The sequence below is a fragment of the Ictidomys tridecemlineatus genome, chromosome 12, assembly GCF_052094955.1.
Source record: "Ictidomys tridecemlineatus isolate mIctTri1 chromosome 12, mIctTri1.hap1, whole genome shotgun sequence".
Taxonomy (NCBI): Eukaryota; Metazoa; Chordata; class Mammalia; order Rodentia; family Sciuridae; genus Ictidomys; species Ictidomys tridecemlineatus.
Window position 1 is genome coordinate 31,463,213 of NC_135488.1, and position 23,128 is coordinate 31,486,340.

The 23,128-nt window shown below is 47.7% G+C and overlaps 1 protein-coding gene across 2 annotated transcripts in view; it reads right to left on the minus strand.

Moving 5' to 3' along the window:
• The window catches only part of Mertk (MER proto-oncogene, tyrosine kinase), a 97,440-nt gene that overhangs the window by 38,006 nt on the left and 36,306 nt on the right, over window positions 1-23,128 (minus strand). For both annotated transcript variants that reach the window (XM_005340237.5, XM_078028303.1), the window contains exons 5-7: window positions 11,145-11,231; window positions 6,993-7,108; window positions 796-979 (exon numbers count right to left, since the gene is read on the minus strand). In XM_005340237.5, coding sequence (XP_005340294.2) covers window positions 796-979; window positions 6,993-7,108; window positions 11,145-11,231 — 387 coding nt within the window. The remainder of the gene's footprint in view (window positions 1-795; window positions 980-6,992; window positions 7,109-11,144; window positions 11,232-23,128) is intronic.

Consider the following 23,128-nt stretch of genomic DNA (forward strand, 5'->3'; position numbering starts at 1 on the left):
TTTGAACTTGTGATCCTCCTGCCTCAGCCTCCTGAGCTGCTGGCGTAACAGGTGTGCACCAAGGTGCCTGGCTGTGGCACTGATTTCTAATTTAGCTCAATCCCCCTCCTCAAGCCCTCAAAATTTCAGATCCAGACCCGTCTCTCCATCTGTACTGACTGTGACACTGACTGTACAGGGAGGGACACAGGGCGGGGAAGAGCCTGTGTAGGTGAAGTGAGGACCCTGAATTGGGGACAACAGAAACTACGTGACTGGAAGGGGACAGAACTGCCACGGCCATTCCCTTGTTCACAGAAAAGGAAAGAAATCTAAAATCAAAAGCGATACAGAGAAGAGTCTTTAAAGCGTAAGGATAGTACCTAGGTACAGTATCTAGGTAAAGAAATTACCTAGGAACAGTACCTAGGTAAAGATAATACCTAGGAACAGTACCTAGGTAAAGATAGTGCCTAGTGCCCGCGGCTGGGGTAGGCCCTCATGCAGAACAGCCTGGAAAGCACCTTTGGGCTCCCGGCACCTCGTGGGTGCTGAGCAAATGTTAGCCAGACCCAGGTCACTGGCTCTTGAGTTTAATGTTATGAATAATAACTTTTGTGTATTATATTTTAATTTAAAATGACACTGGTTTTTAAAAGTGTGCATTATCTTCCTGTGTAAAAGAAAACACTACCAGAGGTTAGCATGGGTGTTTCCCCTAACCCCTTTTAAAGTGAACACTGAAAACCAGGCCCCAGGAAAAGGTCTGAGTGTTCACACACCCCGGGAGCGTCCTCCGTGCGTCCCAGGAATTACCTCCTTCAGTGGTGCTGGCCAGAACCCAAGGGCTCGCTGCCGACCAGCCTATCTCGTTCATGCAGGACACGCCGACGCTGTAATTAGCCAGGGCTTGCAGCTGCTCGATCTGATACAGATGTGGGGTGGGCGAGGTGTAAAAGGTCATGAGCGAGCCGTTACTCAGAGGGTCAACTTCCTTGACCTGAATGAAGTGAAGGTACGGACCAGCGTTAGTCAGAGGGTGGGAATGCTCGACCTGGCACACATGCCATCCTCTGCACGTGGCCCTTCCTCTGCACCTGGACGGGGGCAGATCTGCTTCCTCTCAGGGCACACACGACTTCTCCCACCATTGCTCAAGCTACTGGGGTAGCCATTGGGGATGGTGGGAAATGCCTATCCTAAGGATTCTCACTGTGGTAGTTAACAAAGCAACTAAGTATGATTATACCATAATGGTTATAACCCACATTATACTAGAAAATAAAATAAGGTAATCCCTCCTCTCCCAGACCCACTTCTTTTTTTTTAACATTTATTTTTTAGTTGTAGTTGGACACAATATCTTTATTTAATTTATTTATTTCTATGTGGTGCTGAGGATCGAACCCAGGGCCTCACACATGCTAGGCAAGTGCTGTACCACTGAGACAACCCCAGCCCATCCCAGAACCACTTCTATTATTATTATCATTATTATTAATTTTTTTTTTTGGTACTGGGGTTTAAACCCAGGGATGCTTAACCACTGAGCCATATCCCCAGCCCTTTTTATTTTTCATTTTGAGACAAAGTCTCGCTAAGATGCTTAGGGCATTGCTAAGTTGCTAAGGCTGGCTTTGAATTTGTGATCCTCCTTCCTCAGCCTCCCAGGTTTCTGGGATTACAGGCATGTCTCTCTGCCCCATGCCTGGCCCCACCTCGATTCCTGATCTCATATTCCAGATGTTTCACAGAATATGCAACACAGGCAAGACCCTGCATATGACTGGCACAGCCTAAAATATTTACCCTCTGGCCCTTTAGAGACAATGCTTTCCAGATTTTCCTCTGGGTAGATGGATTTGTTGGCTTCACTTTTTAAAATTTATGTTCTTTATATGATGTAGCCTGAGAATCCACACTCTTGCCTTGAAGCTAATTTCAGCAGTGTGCCCTTTCTTCTTTCCCATCTGCACTCAAATAGAAACTCAACTCCACAAGCACACACAGGTAATGCAAATTTTATGGCATTTTGAGGGGGGGGGGAGATACAGCAAAGGACCATTTACATTTCATCCAGAAGTTTTTTCTAAATCTCCTTTAAACACGGATTTCCTCATCCCTTCCCGCACACACTCCACAAGCCTCCCCACACCCCTCTCTAAACGTCTGTGTGCACAGCAAGAGAGCCAGAAAAACCCCAGTCCTGGGCCAAAGCTACCTCTTTCCCTCAAGCACACCTCCTGTTTGGGGTTGGGGTGATAGGAGATTTCTTTTTCTCCCACTGCATGTTTTTTTCTACAACATGAATACTTATAAAATCTGAAAAGACAGACAGTACCATGTAAAACTAACAGCAATTTGGGGAAAAAAAATCTCCACTCCATAAGATCTTGCTTGCCCTTAACAACGGGCGTGCAATTATGGGATGGGAATGCACGGTGCTGTAATTTCAGGATACGGGTTGCAGTGTAGGGCAGCAGGCCAGAAATGACCATTTTGGAACTCTACATCCCCTGGTGGGTGCCGTGAGGGGGTGGGGGCCGAGCTCCACCTCTGACTCAGATCCTGTGGGGGACAGGAAGGTACCAGTTGTCCCAAGGAACCACCGGTGGAGAAACAGGGCCCTGTGCTTATCTTGGGCGGCAGAATTGACTCTTTGTTTTCTCGCACTGGAGTACACACTCCTTCCTGTGACCAGCCACGAGGATGAGGCTGGCTCTGTCCCCACCCGGTTTCCAGAGCCACAGGTGGAGCGTCCCCAGGCACCCACACTCCTACAGCATGCCCCTGGAAGGAGCCGAGCTTCTGGAAGGTCCTTCTCGTGGTCCCTGGGGAGAGGGCCTGGAGCGGCAAGGAGTAGGTGCCAGAGCTAAAATTAGACATGGAGCATGTGGCCCAAAAATGGGTGACGGAAGGGCCTAACGTCAGGACCAAAGGAAGCAGAAGGGTGTGTCCCGCTAGAGTGTGGATCTGAATCTCGTCCAGAACATTCATTTGTTACCAAGTCAGAGTTCAAAATTGTAGCAAAGCACAGAGCCATACTTGGTGGTTTCAGGAATGGGGATTCACTCTTCATCAGCAAAAGGTACAAGGGTAACTCCTGGGGCCCACCCCACTAACCCAGACCTGCTAAAGGAAAAAAGGACACTCGGTTCAATCCGAATTTCAAATAATTTTTAGTACAGATAAATCATAGAGCACTGTGTCCTGTGTTCCTGTGTGCTAAGTCTAGCAGTCCCGGTGGAGAGGAAAGGAGGACAGGATCCAAGATGGGCAAGGGGGCCTGGCCTCGGGCTGTCCCAGGGTGACGTTTCTCGGTACAAAAGCCACGGCACAGACAGAGCAGGGGAGGCTTCTCTGTGACCATCTCCCACCTTCAGGGGTGCCTGGCGCTCCCAGTCCTTCCGGCCATCCTTCCCTACTTCACATCTACCCTGACACCCCCTCCCCAAGGTGTGGGAAGGGTCTTCCTCAGAGCCCCCCTCAAGTTAACAGCCCTCGGGAGAGAAGGCAATCCCAGTTTAGTGGGGCCCATTTGAAAAGGGCTGGTCCACATGTCAGTGACGTTATAAATGAAAAATGTCGAGTTCTAGGGAAACACGCTCTGCATGTTCCTAATAATAGAGCCCTAAAACACATGATGAGGAAACTGATAGAACTGAAGGGAGACGTAGACAACTCAAAAACAAAACTTGAGGGGCTGGGGGAGGAGCTCAGCCACAGAGCACGCACGTTCCATCCCCAGGGGTCCCCCCTTCACAAAAGTTGAGACCTCAATTTTCCACTTCCAGTTACAGATAGGCTTACTAGGCAGAAGAGCAACAAGAGAACAGAAGACCAACAAGACTATCAACCAACTAGACCCGCCACGTGTAGAACACGCCACCAACTACAGCCAAATACACATTCTTCTCGAGTGCCTCTCAAACAGTCTCCTTAACAAATTTAAAACTACTGAAATCATAATAAGTATATTCTCCAGACACGATGTTATTCCATTAGATACCAGCAAAAGAAGAAAATGTGAAATTTTTACAACGACGTGGAAATTAAACAACATACTCCTATAACCAAGAGGACTAAGATGAAATGCCAGGGAAAAAGACAAAAACAAAAAACTTGAGATGACTCAAAACACAATAAAAAGTAACTTCATGTGATGCAGCTAATGCAGTGCTGAGAGGGAAATGCATAGCATATACGCCTCTACTTAAAAAGAAATCTCCCATCAATTACCTAATGGTCTACCTCAGGAAATTAGAAAATAAAGAGAAAATTAAACTGGAGCAAACAGAAGAAATTGAAGACTAAGGCAAAAAAGGAATAGGATGGAGGTCAGAAAAACAATAGAAAAAATTTCAAAGAAACAAAGCTAGTTGTTCAAAAAAGATCAACAAAACTGGCAAATCTTTAGCTAGACTGATTAAGAAAAATGAGAAAGGGAAGATGCAAATTACTAAAATCTGGAATGAAAGGAAAGACATTACTATGAACCTCAAAGAATTTAAAAGAATTATAATGGCATACTATAAATAATGGTAGACCAACAATTAGAAAACTTAGATGAAATGATTGAATTCCTAGAAACACACAGACTATCAAAACTGACTCAAGAAGAAATAGAAATCTGAGTAGACCTACACCAAGTAAAAACACTGAACTAATATTAAAAATCTTCCCAGAAAGAAAACCAGGGACCAGCTGGCTTTGCTGATGGATTCGTGAGAAATTTTTAAAAGATTTAAATATTCAAGACATTGAAGAATAAGGCATACTTCCCAACTCATTAAACCAGCAAGATGCTAATAATCAAAATCAAAAAGAGCTATCATAAGAAAGCATAAAAAGCTGAATAAAAAGCTCTTATGACTATAGACGCAATTAGATAGTGGTGTGGTTGGGAATATACTCAAAACCATTGGACTGTATGCTTTAGATGGGTAACTGTTACAGAATATGAAATAAACCTCAAAAAAAAAAAAGTGTTTAAAGAAAGGTGGCTATTGGCTGGGGATGTAGCTCCGTGGTAGAGTGCTTGCATGAGGCCATGGGTTCAATTCCTTCTGCCACAAAAAAAAAAAAAATGCCATCCCTGATGATAGCCTGCTAGTACCTGGGAGTTTTACAAAAATAAAGGTGGACGAAAATTAAGCCAGGATAGGTGATATAATGTTAAACTCTTGAAAATATTTGTACTTATTTATACTTTTATGTATAAGAGCTTCTCTGTGGCCACATCCCTCCTAACATTTGGTATTATCACATAGTCTTTGTCAGTAGAATGGATGTAAATGGTATTTGTGTCATATTAAAATTTTTGCTGATTTCCAATAATTTTATTCTTATGTTTTATTTTTATTCAGTACAAGGCCTCGTCTATATTGGCCACAATTTTTCAGTTGAGTCAATCTTGCATTTCTTACTGGTCCATCTTTATTTTTTAAATCTTCTGATATTATTACTCTGTAATTGTTGGGAATATCTTCTCCCACTTGTAATTTGTTTTTTTTCATTATTTTTTTAGATTTCTTTTGTTGAAAAATGTTCTTAAATTTAATATGGGAAATGTATTAATAATTTTGAACAATGCTAATTGAATCAAATTGACACGTTTAAAAAAAATGTTGTCTACTCTTCAACAAAGCCAAAATATATGAACCTAAATTTTCTACTGAAATTTTTAAAGTTTTGACAACAAAAATTCTTAACCGATTTAAAAAAAAAAAAAAAAATTAAGCCAGGCTTCGAATGGTGGGATAGGGTGAAGGTTATTTTTAGGGATAATGCTTATTTTTATTCCTCAGAGAAGGAACAGCTGTTAGATAGAGTAGGAGGCACTAAGGGCAGAGAAAGTAATTGTTTGCTATCAAAAACATCTGGTTGACAACATTCTTCAGGAGCCCCTTCCCTGACTTGGCAGGCTGGCCTATGTGACGGTGAGACTTTTTAAGTAATAAACAAGGCATTTAGGAGACAGGACCATCTCTGCCTCAAGGGTGACATGCACGGCAGAATGCGCTCTCGTGATCAGCAGATGACCCTGGTGCTTGGTGACCTGCTCCATACAGATGCTCCCCGGGCTAAGGAGCACAGGGGTCCCAGCTCTGCTCTGGGTGTCACAGCTGCCCGGGATGCCACTCGGTTCTGCCGCTCAGAGGCTGTGGAAGGGCTCGGACCCTGAAGCGCTCTGTATTTCTAGTCAGGCGTCTGCAAAGTCCCTGGGCCATTGTGGCCACTGGGTAAACAGGAGTGTTACGGCCACTGTTTCCATTTTTGTGAAAGGAATGCCCGGGAGCAGAGCTTACATCAGGCCAAGGTACCATTTTAGGACGGTCAGCCTATATTTCCGACAGCACTCTTTTTTTCATGCCAGTTCTAAGTAGTGGTTAAAAATGGCTCAAGAGTCACCAAGGCCTGTAATCCCCAGGGTCCCCAGGGAGACACTGCCTAGGTGCCACTTTTAACAGCAACGGGTGACCTGTGTGCTGCTGGCCCATTGGTCCTTCACAGCTCCAGCCCAGGAGGAGTCCCACTGGGGCTTCTCTCATCAGGAATGTGTTTCTGTAATCAAAAATGGATCCTCACTGGGCGAGGTAGCAAAAGCCTGTAATCCCAGAGACTCGGGAGGCTGAGGCAGGAGGATAGCAAGTTCAAGGTCAGCCTCAGTAACTTAGTGAGGCCCTAAGCAACTCATCGAGACCTTGTTTCTAAATAAATAAATAAGGGCTGGAGATGTGGCTCAGTAGTAGTAAAGCATTCTTGGGTTCAATTCCAGGTATTAAAAAAAAAAAAAAAGAATTTTCCCTGGTCTCATGATGTTCTCCCTTGGAAACAAGCCTTCTTCTGGTTGGGTGCTGGGCAGTGAAAGAGAAGGAAGCACATGGTGGACAGAGGGTGGTGGACACTAGCGGGGGAGTCGAGGCATGTGGAGCCCTTGGGGGAAGCTGGCAGAGCGGGGCTCAGGAGGCAGGATGGGGAGCAAGTCCTGCAGGGCCCTCTGCGAGGTTTACCTGGATGCTGCAATTGCTGAATGGAGAGTATCCGTCAAAACCTGGGACCCAGGAGACGAGAACGCTGTGAGCCGAGCTCTTGTGGATGCGGACTTCTTTTGGCGGGGAGGGAATTGCTGGGGAAACACAAAGGCACAAGCACAGTCGTGAGCCCTGGAGGCCAAAGCCACTGAACAAATGCGCTTCACCACTTTGTGTCTTGCGATCGGCACGAGGACCCTGTTTCCAAGAGGAGCCAGCTGGACTGTAGGGCAACGTCCTTCCAGCAGTGGGAAGGCTCTGCCTGCGCCTGGGAAGTGGGACTCGGCCACTTCTCTCATCCCTGAGAAGCCACGTGGAGGGCTTCCCGTCCTTCACTGAGTGCATATTCTTGACACTGCTTGTGAGGCCACTTGGCTGGACACTGGTGCAGGGAACAGGGACGAGAGCCACAGCCCTGCCTTTGTGAAGTGCACAGCCCCGTAGGGAGGCCCACATTGGCACCATGATGGTTGGAATATGAGGGATCCCAAGAAAACTCAGGCGTGAAGCACTGTGGGGATAGTCGGAGGCGAAATGATTAGATCGTGAGAGCCGGAACCTAATCAGTGGATTAATCCAGTGACCTGGGTTAATTGGGTGGTAACTGCAGCCGGTAGGGTGCAGCTGGAGAAGGCAGGTCACATGTCTTTGGGGTTTATATTTTGGTCCCTGGTGAGCAGAGCTCTCTCTCTCTCCTGGTGGCTGTGACCTGAGCTCTCTGTCCACCACACCCTTCCACCATACTGTGCTGCGTCACCTGGGGCCCAGGTAGCAAAGTCGGCCATCTAGGCACTGAGACCTCCAGAACTGAGTCCCCAATAAACTACTCCTCTCCTAAGTCGCTCTTGTCAGTCATTTTGGTCCCAACAACACAAAAGCTGACTGCAACCACCAATGACAAGAGGGCCCTGTGAGTAGACCAGAGGGTGGCACAGGGCTGCGTGTGTGTGTCCATGTGCGTGTGTGTTCGTGTGGTGTGTGTGTGTGTGCGTGTGTGTCTGTGTGCATGTGTCCGTGTGCATATGTGTCCGTGTGCGTACATGTCCATGTGCATGTGTGTGTCCGTGTGCATGTGTGTGTGTCCGTGTGCGAGTCTGTGTCCGTGTGTGTGTCCGTGTGCAAGTCTGTGTCCATGTGTGTGTCCATGTGTGTCCATGTGTGTCCGTGTGCATGTGTGCGTGTGTGTGTGTGTGTGTGTGTGTGCGCGTGTGTGTGACGAGTGCCTGTGTAGGGGATCAGCTTTCCACTAGGCCACAGGTGAGAATCAGAGGACAGGGCAACTGCTTCTGCTGGGGGCAGGTTCCTGCCACAGTGTGCCTGCAGCCACCTAAGTCCCCTGTGGGACAGGGAGGGCTATCTCAATGACAATCCAAAGGGGATGTGAAAGCTTGGGGCATCTCGTCTTTTCACATTGAACTTAATTGTCAGTAAAATTTAATCTAATCCAAGACGATGACCAGCATTCTTGTGAGCTTACCATAGGCCATTTTGTGTCATTTGATTGTTGCTAAAACCCTATTAGAGAGCTGGCCTTACAGTCCCTTCCTGCAGATGAGGAAACTGCACAGAGAAATTAAAACTTGCCACAGGTCACAGAGGGGTATAAGCAATAGAAGGCCCTGAGCTCAGGACTGCACGACCCCAGAGCTTGTGTCCTCGGCCAGGATGAGGGAGGCCTACTGTGAGTGATGTAGGCAGATGGGCGGGAGCACCCACAGGCCCGGGAGGCTAGTCCACCACCTGCCCAGGCATGGCCTGGGCACTGTGACATACCTGCTCTACACACAGTCCCTTCTGTGTAAATGGGGACAGGGAATACCTGCTCCGTGAGGCTGGGGTGGGTCAAGACAAGGTCAAATGTGTGGCCTGAGCTAGGTGGGAAGGGAAGGAAGCAGGGGGTGGCCTGGGCCACGTTCAGCAGGGAACCATTGAAGAGGGACCTGCCTCTTCTAGATCCAAATCTGACCACATACGTTCCAGCAATAACACTTTGCAGGAGGTGCCAGGAATTGAACCCAGGGAGCTTTACCCCAGAACTACTTCTCCGGCACTTTCTTTATACAGATATACATTTTTGAGGCAAGATCTTACTAAGTTGCTAAGGCTGGCCTTGAACTTGCAATCCTCCTGCCTCACCTTCCAGAGAGCTAGCATTACAGGGAAACACCACTGTGCCCGGCTTCATAGCAAGAATAATTCAGAAAAAGGGGATCTTGGTTGCTGTGACATAAATTTTAAGATAAATGAAAGCCCAAAACACAAGTTTGGGAAAAAAGATTCTTTACAAATTTACACCCACTCACAGATTTCTGAAATTCCCAACATATCTTTTGGAACTGTCATAATGGGAAGGAAGGAAGTTAAACCCTTCCTCCAGGGATCACTTTGAGTTTGCTCACTTTTAAAAAAGTTCCAGTGAACTTTTAGAAACCGCCCTTTCAAAGCCGGGTGCGTTGGCGCACACCTGTAATCCCAGCCGCTTGGGAGGCTGAGACAGGAGGATTGTGAGTTCAAAGCCAGCCTCAGCAAAAGTGAGGCGTTAAGCAACTCAGTGAGACCCTGTCTCTAAATAAAATACAAAATAGGGCTGAGGATGTGGCTCAGTGGCCAAGTGCCCCTGAGTTCAATCCCTGGTTCCAAAAACAAAACAAACAAACAACAACAACAAAAAATAACATGGCACTTTCACAGCCTTTGTCCGGACAGACGACCTGCTGAAACTAAAATCAGCAAAAGAGAAGAAGAGTTTCTTTTGTAGTTTTGCACCCCTCTCCTGTGTGCCAACCTCGACCAGCACCAGCTCAAACAAGCTGCTTCTTTCCTGCATTGTTTCCCCAAGGATAAGATGAAAGAAACACTGTCCCAATATTACCTCTCCAGTGTATGCGATGTATCCAAATTATATAACATATGTATATGTAATGTGCATCATATGATGCATTTATGTAATTTATGTTATTTATTAATAATATTAGTAATATAATTAGTAACAGATATGTATTAATTTTATATTAAAATTAATAACATGATTAATAATAAGTTATGTTATTCCATATATTATATGAATACACATTATTTATTATATAAATTATAATATATTTTATGCATATGATTTATAATATGTTACGCATATGATATAAAATTATTATGATATATATATATCTAAATTAAGATCAGACGGCAAAACACGAGGTGTGCTTGGATTCTAAGGAAGAAGACGTGCGAAGAGACAGGGTGGTTTAGGGTGACCCTTCCTTTCAGTTTCGGTTCCAACACCTCTGGTTACCACACCCTTGGGTTCCAGAGGAGGGAGGCCATGTGGAGGGTTGGAAGGTCTCCCCAGCCTGCTTCTGTCACTGTCATTCCCAGCGCAGGACACTCAGCCCCAGTGAAGTCCAAGCTCACAGGAAGCAGGGAGAGGAGGAGGAGGAGCAGGAGCTGGGCAGACTGTGACCTGCTCTCTCCTCCGGCTCCTCCCTCTAAGTCAACAGCTGGGGACACTTGTGTCAGGCCCAGGTGGCCCAGGAAGGACAGAGTCTACTCCCTGGACTGACTCCTCAAGCAATCCCTCCTCCAGGGCTCTTCAAAGTTGCTAGGAGAAGCTCAGGGTGGAGGTGGAGGTAGGAGCTACTATGCTCAGAGGTGAACATGTCAGAGCTGCTGTGTTTACCAAAGACTTATGTGCCAGGTATTGTTATTATTACTACTTAGTGCCAGAGATTGAACCCAGGGCACTTAACCACCGAGCCACATCCCCAGCTCTTTTTATTTTTTATTTAGAGACAGGGTCTCGTTGAGTTGCTTAGGGCCAAGTTGCTGAGGCTGAGTCTGAACTCACGATCCTCCTGCCTCAGCCTCCCCAGCTGCTGAGTTACAGGCGTGTGCCACCGCGACTGGCTGTGCTAGGACTGTGTGAGCCCTTTATTTGCATTCGATCATTAAGCCTGGACAATATGTAGGTTTTGCAATTATCTCCCAGAACCGAATGCTGAAGCCACAAAGGTGAAGTGACTCGTCCGAGGCCACAAAGAAAGTCAGTGGAAAGCCAGGGCTGGACGGGAGCAGCTGTCTACAGGAGCTCACCCCGGGCACCCCAGCCCCAAGCCCTCGGGCCCTGCCCGTGCTGCTCACCTTTGATGTTGATCTGCACGCCCTCGGACACGGTCAGCCCTTTGTCGTTGTGGGCCTCGCAACTGAAGACCGCCATCTCCGTCAGACCTGCAGTGGGAAGACACCATGAGACCTGGAGTAGGGGACGGGCCACTCCTACTGGAATCCTGGGCTCAGCACACAACCATTTCTCGGCTCACCGCTTCAAGCCCAAAGCCCAGAGTTCAGTGAGAAGGTGTGCAGACTGCAGACGACCAAACCATGAACTCAGAAAAGCCCCTGGTCCCAGAGCAGGCAGCCCTGCACCCCAAAGGCAGCTCCTTCCCCTCCAGGCTCTGGCGGGGGAGGCGCAGCGTTGGTCAGACTTGCAATACTGCGGGGAGAGGGCAGACTCGCTGTCCCAGCCCCAAGAAGAGCGGGTTCTGAGGCTGGCCAGCCGGTTCCACTGTGCCCATGTCACGCTGTGGGGGACATTTCAGAATACCAGGGAGAGCAGGGTGAGAGCACAGGGTCAGCATTTCTGCCGTGAAGCCGTGGAGCCTCTGCTACCGGTGACGACTGATGGGTTCCCAGAGCATTGCTAAGTGAACACAGGCCCTGTAACTAAAGGGAGGGAAGACGCCGAGCCAAAGGAAGAAGAGGCCATCACTTCAGAGGTGAGAGACACCTGAGAAATGGATCTGGGTTTTTAAAACCGCCCTCCAACTAAAGGAACCAGGGCTGCGTGGAATAAGGGCGGCTCTCGGTCAGGGCAGGAGCAGAGCGAAATCACCCAGAGCGGGCATGTACCACTCGACAACGGCACATCCCAGGGACGAGCCCACGCAAGCAGTTCTTTCTGACAGTACCAGGGATAGAACCCGCAAGTGCTCTACCACCAAACCACCTCCTCAGCCCTTTTTTCCCTTTTCTTTTCAGACAGGGTCTCACTAAGTTTCTTAGGGCCTCGCTACGTTGCTGAGGCTGGCCTCGAACTTGGAAATCTCCTCATACAAAATCAGCACTCGGAGTCCACATGATAAGGGAACAGCACCTCCGTCCGGCCCGGGCTTCCTCCTGGAAGGGGAAAGCCCAGTGCGATCCTAAGGAAAGTGCAACCTGCTGCAAACACCAGGTCAAGGACACAAGGAAAGTCTGAGAAACCGAAAGGCACAGGGGAGAGGGCGGAATGTGGAATCCTGAATGAAATCCTGGGACAAGCAAAGGACAGAGGTAGTGACAAGGGAAACCTGAACTCAGTCACCAGGAGGCATCAGGAATGGCGCATCAGTTGTGACAGACGTCCCACGTGATGGTGACGCCAGTGTCACCGCTGTTGAGCGTCCTTGCTTCCCCCATGTTGAAGTATAACACCAGAGAAGCACACCCAGGCAAGGTCAGAGTGGAAAGTAGAAGCTTTATTAAGGACAGCAGAAAAGACTTCTCCCGGAGGAAGAAGGGGACCCAAGAGGTGGAATCCATGGAAGGGCAAAGTCTTCCCCTTTTTATAGCTAAGGTCTTCATCTGCCCCCCGCCTCATTCCTGTCCTTTGTTCTGTTATGTTTCAGTGATGGCATGTAGGTGGGAAGGCCCGAAGGGTGGGGCACAGGTGGGCCAAAGAAGTAATCTGGGCAGGAAGGACTTTGGGGTCAGCATCTCCAAGTTTGCTGAAAGCTGTTTCATTAACATTTCTTTGGGATGGGCTCTGGGCCTTGGGGACATTAACATTCTGCTCTGCTTTTCCCGGACTCCATTCTCAACATGGTCTTCATTTTCAATTTTACTCCATGTTAGACCCAATTTACCTAACTACACTGACTACCTATCTTTAAATCTGGCTTCTCCAGGACCGCGAAGTGAAGGTGGGATTTACCCAGATCCCTTGGCCTATCCCCCCGCTTTCTTTAGATCTGAAACTGTGCTAAAATTCAAAAGGTCATGTTTTAAAAACACAGCTCTGTCTACTGATTTGGTTGATTCTGCATCTCTGGCCCACAGAAGTGTCACTGGTAAAGAAAATGAGGTATATATACGCAATGAGCTCCATTCCGCCACAAAGAAGAATGGAATTATATGTCATTTGCAGGAAAATGGATGGACGTAGAGACCATGATGTTTGTAAAATACGCCAAACTCAGAAGGTCAAGGGTTGGGAAACCTCAAGGTATGTGGAAACCAGAGAGGAAAAGGAAAAGAAAGGAAAAGAAACGTATGGTGGCAGGGGAGGGTCTCAAGAAAGTCAAAGGGAGGTCAGTAGAGGAGGGATCAGGACATAGGAGATGGGGGGGGGAGTGCTGGGAGTGATATTGGCCAAATTATATAGTTACATTGTGTGCATGTACAACTATGTAACATCAAATCCCACCGTAGGCACAACTATAATGCACCAATTAAAAAATATGGAGGCCGGGCTCAGTGGTGCATGACTGTAATCCCAGCAGCTCGGGAGGCTGAGGCAGGAGAGTCACAAGTTCAAAGCCAGCCTCGGCAAAAGCAAGGCTCTAAGCAACTCAGCAAGACCCTATCTCAAAATAGAGCTGGGATGTGGCTCAGAGTTCAAGTGCCCCTGAGTTCAATCCATGGTACCAAAACAAAAAGAAAAGAAAAGAAAAAATAAAAAAGCCAGGTGTGGCGGCTCAGGCCTATAATTCCGGTGACCTGGGAGGCTAAGGCAGGAGGATCACAACTTTGAGGCCAGCCTTAGTCCTTAAGCAACTTAGCAAGACTCTGTCTTAAAAAAAAAAAAAAAAAAAGCGGGGGGGGGGGTCGTGCTGGGATGTGGCTCACTGACTAAGTGCCCCTGGGTTCGATCCCCTGTACCAAAAAATAATTGTGAAAAATACATATCACCTCTTGGATATGTTGAGGCTTGTATTCTGAAAATTTTCATGATTTAAGCAGTTGCAAGGGCTGGGGATGTAGCTCAAGCGGTAGCGCGCTCGCCTGGCATGCATGCGGCCTGGGTTCGATCCTCAGCACCACATACCAACAAAGATGTTGTGTCTGCCGAGAACTAAAAAATAAATATTAAAAAATTCTCTCTCTCTCTCTTTAAAAAAAAAAAGAACTTAAGCAGTTGTAAGAAACATAATTTGAGGACCTTGGGTATCTGTTATGTGTATTGAATACTGTCCTTGAACTTGCTGAGCATGCCCTCTACCTCTGAGCAACACCCAGCCCCACCTGGAATATCTTGGCATTAACATTGACATTGCCCATTGAAAACACTCTTTTTCACTGGGGGTTGAATCCAGGGGTGCTTAACCACTGAGCCACATCTCCAGCCCTTTTTTATATGTTATTTGGAAACAGGGTCTTGCTGAGTTGCTTAGGGCCTCACTATGTTGCTGAGGCTGGTTTTGAACTTGTGATCCTCCTACCTCAGCCTCCAGAGCTCCTGGGATCACAGCACGCACCATCCTGCTCAGCTTCTTCACCAGTCATGTACTTCTCCCTGAGAATTCCATCCTAAGAGCATTTGTGTGTGTTTGAAAGTCTTTGATGAATAACCCTAGGATGCTTCTTGACATCAAAAATACACTGAAATTGGAAGAAATTTTTTTCTGCTGGGTTGATTCTATTTATTGTTAGGATCCAACTGCTTAAAACAATATAAGTAATCTTTAAATTTAAAAATGACAACTTTATTAGTAGTGCACCTTTTTTTGCTGGATAAAGTTGGAATTTTCTGTCGATATGGTGGTCAGGAATTTCTTAGCTCCAAGTCAACGTAGCAGGGCAGCCATTCTCAAAGTGCAGCTCAGCGACTCCTTCCAGGATGCACCTTTCCCCACAGTCAGTCTTTCTCCAGTAAAAACCATTCTCATAATAATAACATGTTGTCTGCTCTTTTCGCTCTCATTGTCTCAGGAATGTATGATGGAATTTTCCAGAAGGGTTTTCCAGAGGCTGCATGTTGTGTGATGACCTCATAACTCTCTCCGTTAGCCAAAAGGAATAGGTGCTGTGTATTCTTGCGTTCTAAAATTTTTCCATTTTAACTTCTAATTCAGATGCAGTTCACATAAAAGAAAGCTGTTGGGTTCTCAAGAATTTTTTTCTTTTATATTATAGATTTAATACAAGGTGCTTAACTACTACCCACATCCCTAGAGCCTTTTAAAAAAAAAATTGAGACAGGGTCTCACTAAATTGCAAGGCTGGCCTTAACTTGTGATCCTCCTGCCTTAGCCTCCCAAGCCACTGGCATTACATCTGCCACCACAGCTGGCTGGGTTCTCAATAATGCTTAAGACTATACAGGGGTCACTTTTAACCTTCCAGGTCCTGAGCTCCCAAAGGCCCAGGTCACCCACGAACTTGCCGGCTCGGTTCTTGTCCAGGAGACACAGGGGCTCCCTCAGAAGGCCCCGGGACCTACTCACCCTCACTTTTTATGTTCTGGGGGACAGACCTGCAGGTTAAACCCAGCATTGGACTTCAGTTATTCTTATCAAAACTCTCGGGAAACACTACAAAGAACAAAATCTATCCAACCTGGTCAGGAGCAGAAAGTGGAAGACCACGGTGCAGCTGCAGGTCCTTAGAGCGGGTGACGGACGCGCCCCCTGGGCCTGGGAGGCTTGCCGACTTGGAGAGGAAAGGGTGGGGGGGACACCACTGGAGGTCAGGAGAGAGGGCGTTTTCTTTCTCTCTGCTTCTCTGCAAAGTGTCCACAGCTCAGGACAACAATTCAGAGCAAGCCTCCTGACGCCCACACCAGCTCAGAAGTGCCAACCACTGCAGCAGGGTGGACACCCACACGGAGGACAGGCCACGGGCGCGCAGGGACGCAGAATCCAACCAAACAGAAGGCACCCTCCCTGCAAGCCAGACGCACCCTTAAAGCCCAATACAGACTTCCATATTAGCGGGTTTACCGGGGACTGAACCCTGGGGCACTCACTCGTCCACTGAGCCACACCCCCAGCCCTATTTGTATTTTATTTAGAGACAGGGTCTCCCTGAGTTGCTTAGCGCCTCTCTGCTGCTGAGGCTGGCTTTGAACGTGCGATCCTCCTGCCTCAGCCTCCCAAGCCACTGGGATTACAGGGGTGCGCCACCCTGCTGGGCCCAATACAGACTTCTTCATGTTCTGTGTGTGTGTGTGTGTTGCCGGGGACGGAAGCCAGGAATACGCTCCTGCCAGGCAGGTGCTCCACCACTGAGCTGCAGCCCCCCTGTTCAGTTTTTTGAGTTAGACTTTTATGGTTTACGACACTAGCTCCCCACCCAGAGGCTCACTTCTGAGTCTGGAAGGACCAGGGATGAGTGTGCACTAGGAAGGTGGCTTCGTCTCACTGGCCCGTGCCCTTCTGTGGATGGACAGTAACCACCAGACTGGAATAGATCTGTTTGTTTTATAGCCCAAACCCTTGTGGTTTTCCAGGGAGAAAACCATCCACCCCGCTAAGTCTCTGAAGTCTCCACCCTGCCTCCCACTGTCTCCTGAACGTCCCAGGCCACCAAGCCCCCAGGCTGCCCAAGCCAGGGCTTTGCTCCAGGCCACCCCCTCACGGCCACCAGTTCTCCTGCCCAACCCCAGGATCAAGGCTCACACCCTCCTTGCTTGGTCTTCTGCTGGTTTGAAAAAAAGATGGCTGTGACACAGATCCAAAAGAAATTGGAAAGGAACATTCAGTAAACAGGATGTCCCCTGGAGGGAAGGACAATCGGAACTGCTGAGTTCCTAGGAAGACAGGCCAATTCTTGGGGGAGTAAGCAACCCTGCAAAATGACTACAGGAACAAGTTTGCGCCTCATTTAAGTTTTCTGGTGTCCACCTTTCCACCAAAGAAAGCAGCAGTGGAAGATCACACTCCAGAGACAAAGATGGGGGGCTCAGAACTCTCCCCGTCCTGCCTGAGGCAGTCAGCAAGGGCTCACGGAGTCCTCACTAGCCACCATTTTTCCAGGAGCTGAGGATATCCATGGATAAAACAAACGTCCCCGACCTTACAGAACTCACATTTGCATGGAGGAAAATGGACAATAAACAATAATCTCAATAAGTCGGTTGCATGCTGTGTCAGAAGGTGGTAAGTACTATGGAGGAACAGAAGAAGATCAGAGGGTCAGGGTGGGTGGGAAAACAGGCTGTGATTGCAGGTGGCAGAGGGGCTAGAGGCAGCTCTTTTGATAAATGAACTCTGGGGAAAGACCTGGGGTGAGGAAATTTGGGGGGTGAGCTGGGAGTCTCCTAGCAAAGGAAACAGGTAAGGCCTTCACTTTTTTCTCAGATTGGGGTAAGACACTTGGAGCTTTGAGCAGAGGACTGATGTGATCTGACTTGTGTTTTACTAGGACCTCTCCAGGGGCTACACAGAGCATAGACTTTAAGCAAGCATGTCTCTTAATAGCTCTAAATTGTTTCCTGATTATAAAATAAATATTAAAAATGCCTAACTATGTGGGGTATGGTGGTGCACACCTGTAATCCCAGGGGGCTCAGGAGGCTGAGGCAGGAGGATCATGAGTTGAAAACCAGCCTTAGCAAAAGCGAGGCCCTAAGCAACTCAGTGAGACCCTGATTCTAGATAAAATACAAAAGAAAGCCAGGGGTATGGCTCAGTGGCTGAGTGCCCCTGAGCTCAATCCCTGTACCCCGAAAAAAAAAAAAAGCCTAACTATGTCATAGCTGTCTGTGAGACTCAGAGTAAATCTTTACAGAAAGCACTGTGAGACTTCCATATGGATTTGTATAAATTCTGGCTATTGTAACTGTTACCATCATTACAATGAATATTAATAGCTATAGCCAAGAAAATAAAATGAAAACTAGCTTAGCCGTTTTCTGCATGTGGATTTAAATATAAAACAAGTGTTTTTAGCAAATAAACACTAGGATCAGCTCAAGTCCATCACTGTTAAGGAAAGGGCAGCTGGAAATGAACAGTTAGTAACCAGTGCCCACAAAAATAACATGAGAAAACTGGAAATCGCAACAGGAAGCATGCTGCATGCTAGTCCTTTTTTTTGGGTACCATAGATTGAACCCAGGGAGCTCAACCACTGGGCCACATCCTTAGCCCCTTTTTAATGTTTTATTTAGAGACAGGGTCTTGCTAAGTTGCTTAGGGCCTTGATAAGTTGCTGTGGCTGGCTTTGAACTCACGATCCTCCTGCCTCAGCCTCCCAAGCCGCTGGGATGACAGGAATGCACCGTGGCGCCTGACTCCTTTGTTCCCCTTCAGTACTGGGGAAGGAACCGGGGCCTTGCGCATCCTGCACATGCTGGCACATGCCCTGCTACAGAGCACTCCCAGCCCTGCCGACCATTCCTGTAGACTGCCCCTGGCACAAGGGCTTTACATGCACTTCACTGAATCCTTACAAACTTTTTCTTAAGTAGCCACCACTGTCCCTAACTGATAGAAAACAGTTCAGTGCTTGCCCAGGGGCCCACGACAGCAGGGTGGCACCAGTCTACATACCCACCCAAGCCAGAGATCTTCAGCACTAAGCTGTGATGTGCTCCGCTGTCATTGGCTATTAAATAAATACCATCCACTTATTTATTTTTGGTGTTGGGTGTTTTTGTTTGTTTGTGTTTGAGGTGCTGAGGATCCAAGCCAGGACGTTGAACACGTTAGGCAAGTGCCTCATCCTTGAGCAACACCCCCAGTGCCCCCCCCCCACAAAGTGCTTCTTTAAAAGGAAAAAAAAAAATTTTTTTTTTTTAGTTTGAAAGTCTTTCAGTTTCACAAGAAGTTGCAACACTAGCGGAGTCCGCGTGCACCCTTCACCCCGTCCCCACCCACGGGTTACAAGGATCTTATATCCTCCTGGTACAAAGAGCAGAACCAGGAGAGGCCTGGGTACACTGCTGTTCACCCCAAGGCAGACCCCGTGAGACCGCGCCAGTTTTCGTCTTGTGTGGCTTGGGGGAGGGGAGGAGGAAGCGGCTCTAGTTTTACTCCCAGGTACAGATTTATGGCCAGAGAATTGTCTGTCACCCAACAGGAGCTCCCTTGAGTCACCCCTACAGGAACAGGCTGTCCCCTTGCTGAGTCCCTGGGAAGAACTGGTCTGTTCTCCAACAGGGTCCTGTGGTCAGCGGGAGAGAGTGACCTCCACAGCACCGCATGCAACCTGTGCTTGGCTAGAGACAAAGCCCCTTGGCTCTTGTGCCTTAAAGACAGCTCTATATCAGAGAGGGGAGGAAAATTTGTATCGAGAGGGGAAAAGCATATGGCCTTCCTTTTCAAAATGAGTATTTCAATGGAACCAACCCGAGTACCCTCCAACAGATGAACGGATAAAGGAAATGTGGTTCACATACACAGTGGACTCTTACTCAGCCATAAAGAAGAATGAAAGTATGGCACTTGCGGGTAAATGGGTGGAACTGGAGACGATTGTGTTAAGTGAAATAAGCCAGACCCAAGAAACCAAAGGCAGAATATTGTCTCTGATAGGCGGATACTAACATGCAATAACGCGGGCAGGAGGGAAGAAGAGAAGTTCACTGGGTTAGACAAATGGGAATGAAGGGAAGGGATGAGAAAGGGAAAGACAGTGGAATGAATCGGACATCACTTTCCTGTGTTCGTATATGAACACACGACCAGAGAAACTCCACACCACGTCCAACCACAAGAATGGGAAGTTATGCTCCATATATGTAGCATATGTCCAAATACACTCTAGGGTTACGTACATCTAAAAAGAACAAATAAAAAAAAAAAAACATGCTTACACAGCAAAAAAACTAAAAAATAAATAAGCTTGCTCAAAGTGGTCTAACCTCCAGGCCCATCTAACCCACGTCCCCAGGTGGAATTCTCTGGGTAGAAGGGATGGGGCAAGAGCCCCCAGAGGTCAGTGTCAAGATGGGCTGGGTCCCCCTGTGAGCCTCCTCAGTGGGTGGGGGACACAGGCAGCTCAAGACAGAGGGGTCTCTGACCCAGTCCCCCAGCATGCGCCTGGGGAGGGACTCAGGCATCAAACCAAAGCTTGGGCGAGGTTAAAAATGGATGTAACTAGGTTTTTCTGCAGTTCTTGCACAGCGTTACAAAATCCAAAGGCCCGGGAACACTCAGCAAGAGCTGGCCTGACAGAGTCCCCGCGGGTGGGCGGTGGCCTGTGCCACGCGGGGCTCTCCCTGACTAACCCAAGCCCCCTCCAGTTCTGCACGTGGGATCTGAAGTCCTGGGCTGGGGCGGGGCTCAGAGGTGGAGCCCTGGATTCCACCTCACAGAACTGGCAAAAAATACAAACCCCATTCTAGTAGCTTCACAGAACTGGCAAAGGTCTGGCACCAGGGCGCGGTGCATTTGAGGTCCCACCGGAGGCTCATTAGGCCTCGGGAGCAGCCCCCCACTCCCCACGCAGGCCAGGAAGGAGACCAGAGGATCTTAGGCACTGCGTGGTAGTAACCCGCGGGTACTGGGAAGTCCAGCCAGAAACGATAACCTGGTATTTTAGAGGCATCCCTCTGCTGAAGCAGAGAGTGACTCACTATGTAGGTGGCTGGGGGCACAGGGCACGAGGACATGCAGCCCAGGACCGTGGTTAGGATGTGACAGCAAAAGTCTTGGGGAGGAGCCAGGAAAGTCTGACTCAAGGCCACAGTGTGCAGAAGCAGAGGGAGGGAGGGGCTGAGCTGGCATCTGAGGACGATGACGTGCAGATCTTGGTGACTGCCGGGTGTCTGGGAAGAGGGAAGAACCTGGCAATGCCTCAGGTGTCTAACGTGGCTGCAAGATCACATCACCCAACCTGCACAGCAGAGCACCAGTTCTGCAGTAAACGGGCATTTGATGAGAGCCGTGGGATTCCGGGCCGGCTGAGCAGAGGTGCTGGGTGCTGGTCACCCCATCCCCAAGGAGCCAAAGCAAAGGCGCACAGCTGCATGCTCAGGCAAATTTTATTTTTTGAGGAGGTGGGGTACTGGGGACTGAACTCAAGGGCACTTGGCCACTGGGCCATATATCCGGCCCTGTTTTGTATTTTATTTATAAAACTGAGTTGCTTAGGGCCTTGCTTTTGCTGAGGCTGGCTTTGAACTCCTGATCCTCCTGCCTCAGCCTCTAGAGCTGCTAGGTTTACAGGCCTGCAACACCATACCTGGCCCAAGCCATATGAATTGTGATGGAAATTGTCATAAAATAGAATTGATCGAAATGTACATTTAACAAGTTCTTTTGATATCATTAATCTGAATCCTAGTAAAAGTATTCTTTTCTAGGGGCTGGGGATGTGGCTCAAGCGGCAGTGCGCTCACCTGGCATGCGTGCCGCCCAGGTTCGATTCTCAGCACCACAAACAAAGATATTGTGTCTGCCGAAAACTAAAAAATAAATATTAAAAAAAAAATTCTCTCTCTCTCAAAAAAAAATTTTAGAAAAAAGTATTCTTTTCTAAAAAAAAAAAAAGAACAACAAAAAATGCTTTTTTATTGGTGCATTATAATTATAATCATACAAAATAATGGGAATCTGTGATATATTTGTATTTGCACATAACATAATTTGGTGAATTCTGTTTTCCGTTACCTCCTCTTTCCCTTCCCTCCACCCTGGTCCCCTGTCCCCATCCTCTCCTGGTCTCCCTTCTTAAAAAAAACACTCTTGCTGAGAAGTCAGCAGCCAGCTACTTACCGGCCTCACAACTAGAAAGGGTGCTTGAGCAACGGGTGCTGTTCATTTAGAAACCAGGGCAGAACGTCAACTCGGTGGTTTCAGTAAGAGTTCTTCATTTAGGTCCCATCTGTCTCTACCCTGGAAATTCTACAACAGCTGAGTCCAGCTCTCTATGAAATGCTAGTGACCACTTCCACCTGGTACCGGGCAGGCGTCTTCTTGCCAATGCTGCCCTGTGAGCCCTCCGGCTGGTCACTGCTGCCCTCCCTGCACCAGCCACTGAACTAGCTCTTGAGGATGTGCCCAGAATCATCTCAGGTCCTGCCTTAAAGACATCTCCTGGAAATAGATGGAGGGGTGAATCTGATGCAGAAGTACCCCTTACCAGCGGGAGAGATCTCAGCACTGCAGGGGATGCGAGGAACCGCGTGGACAGTACTGACCCCTGCTACACTGGAGTTTCCTAGAATATATACTGATCGTGAAGCTTCATTGACCACTTAGACACACTGCAAGCTTAACAAAGGCAACTAACAGCACAATAGGAGGATCGCCACAATGTACTACAATAAAAACGATGTGAGTGTGGTCTCTCTGTCTTTCTCTCCCTCACATTTCTGAAAATTTCCATGTGGTATTTTTGGACCTTGGTTAACCATGGATAACAGAAACCATAGAAAGCAAAACCTCAGGGAAGGGGGAACTAGTGCATTCTGAGAGAGTTATCAGACTGGCAAAACCCAAAGGCTGTTACCATTGCAAGTACTATTCTAGGAAAGTGCAAAATGGCCAAGGTCCTTTGAGGAGGAGTTTAAAATGTATCAGAATTTAAAATATGCCCAAGTTGTCCTTGAACTTTCAGAAATCTTTCCTATACACAGATGGTTTTCCACACAAAAAAATGGTAATTGTGTAAGGTAACACCTTGGTTAACTCAATAGCATTATACAACGTACACATATCTCAAAACTTCATCTTGTGCCAGGCGGGGTGGCCCATGCCTGTAATCCCAGAAGCTTGGGAAGCTGAGGCAGGAGGTTCACAAGTTCAAAGCCAGCCTTGGCACCTTAGTGAGGCCTTAAGCACTTTATTGAGACCGTCTCAAAATAAAAACTAAATACGGCTGGGGATGAGACTCAGTGGTTAAGCACCCCTGGATTCAATCCCTGATATTTAAAAAAAAAAAGAAAAAGAAAGAAAGAAAGATGGGCCCAAGATCAGAAATCTTTTCTAAGTCTAATCTAGAATCAGACGTCAAGAAAATAAATTAAAATCCCAATACTGGATGACCTGACATCCACTAGGATGTCTAGGATTAAGATGACTGACCATATCTAGTGTCACCAAGGATGTGGTGGTGCTGGGAGCAGCAGGAATTCGAGGTGAGGGGATGAGCCCAGAGTGGCCCAAGGTGCCGGGCAGACCTGCGTGCTTTCTTGGAAA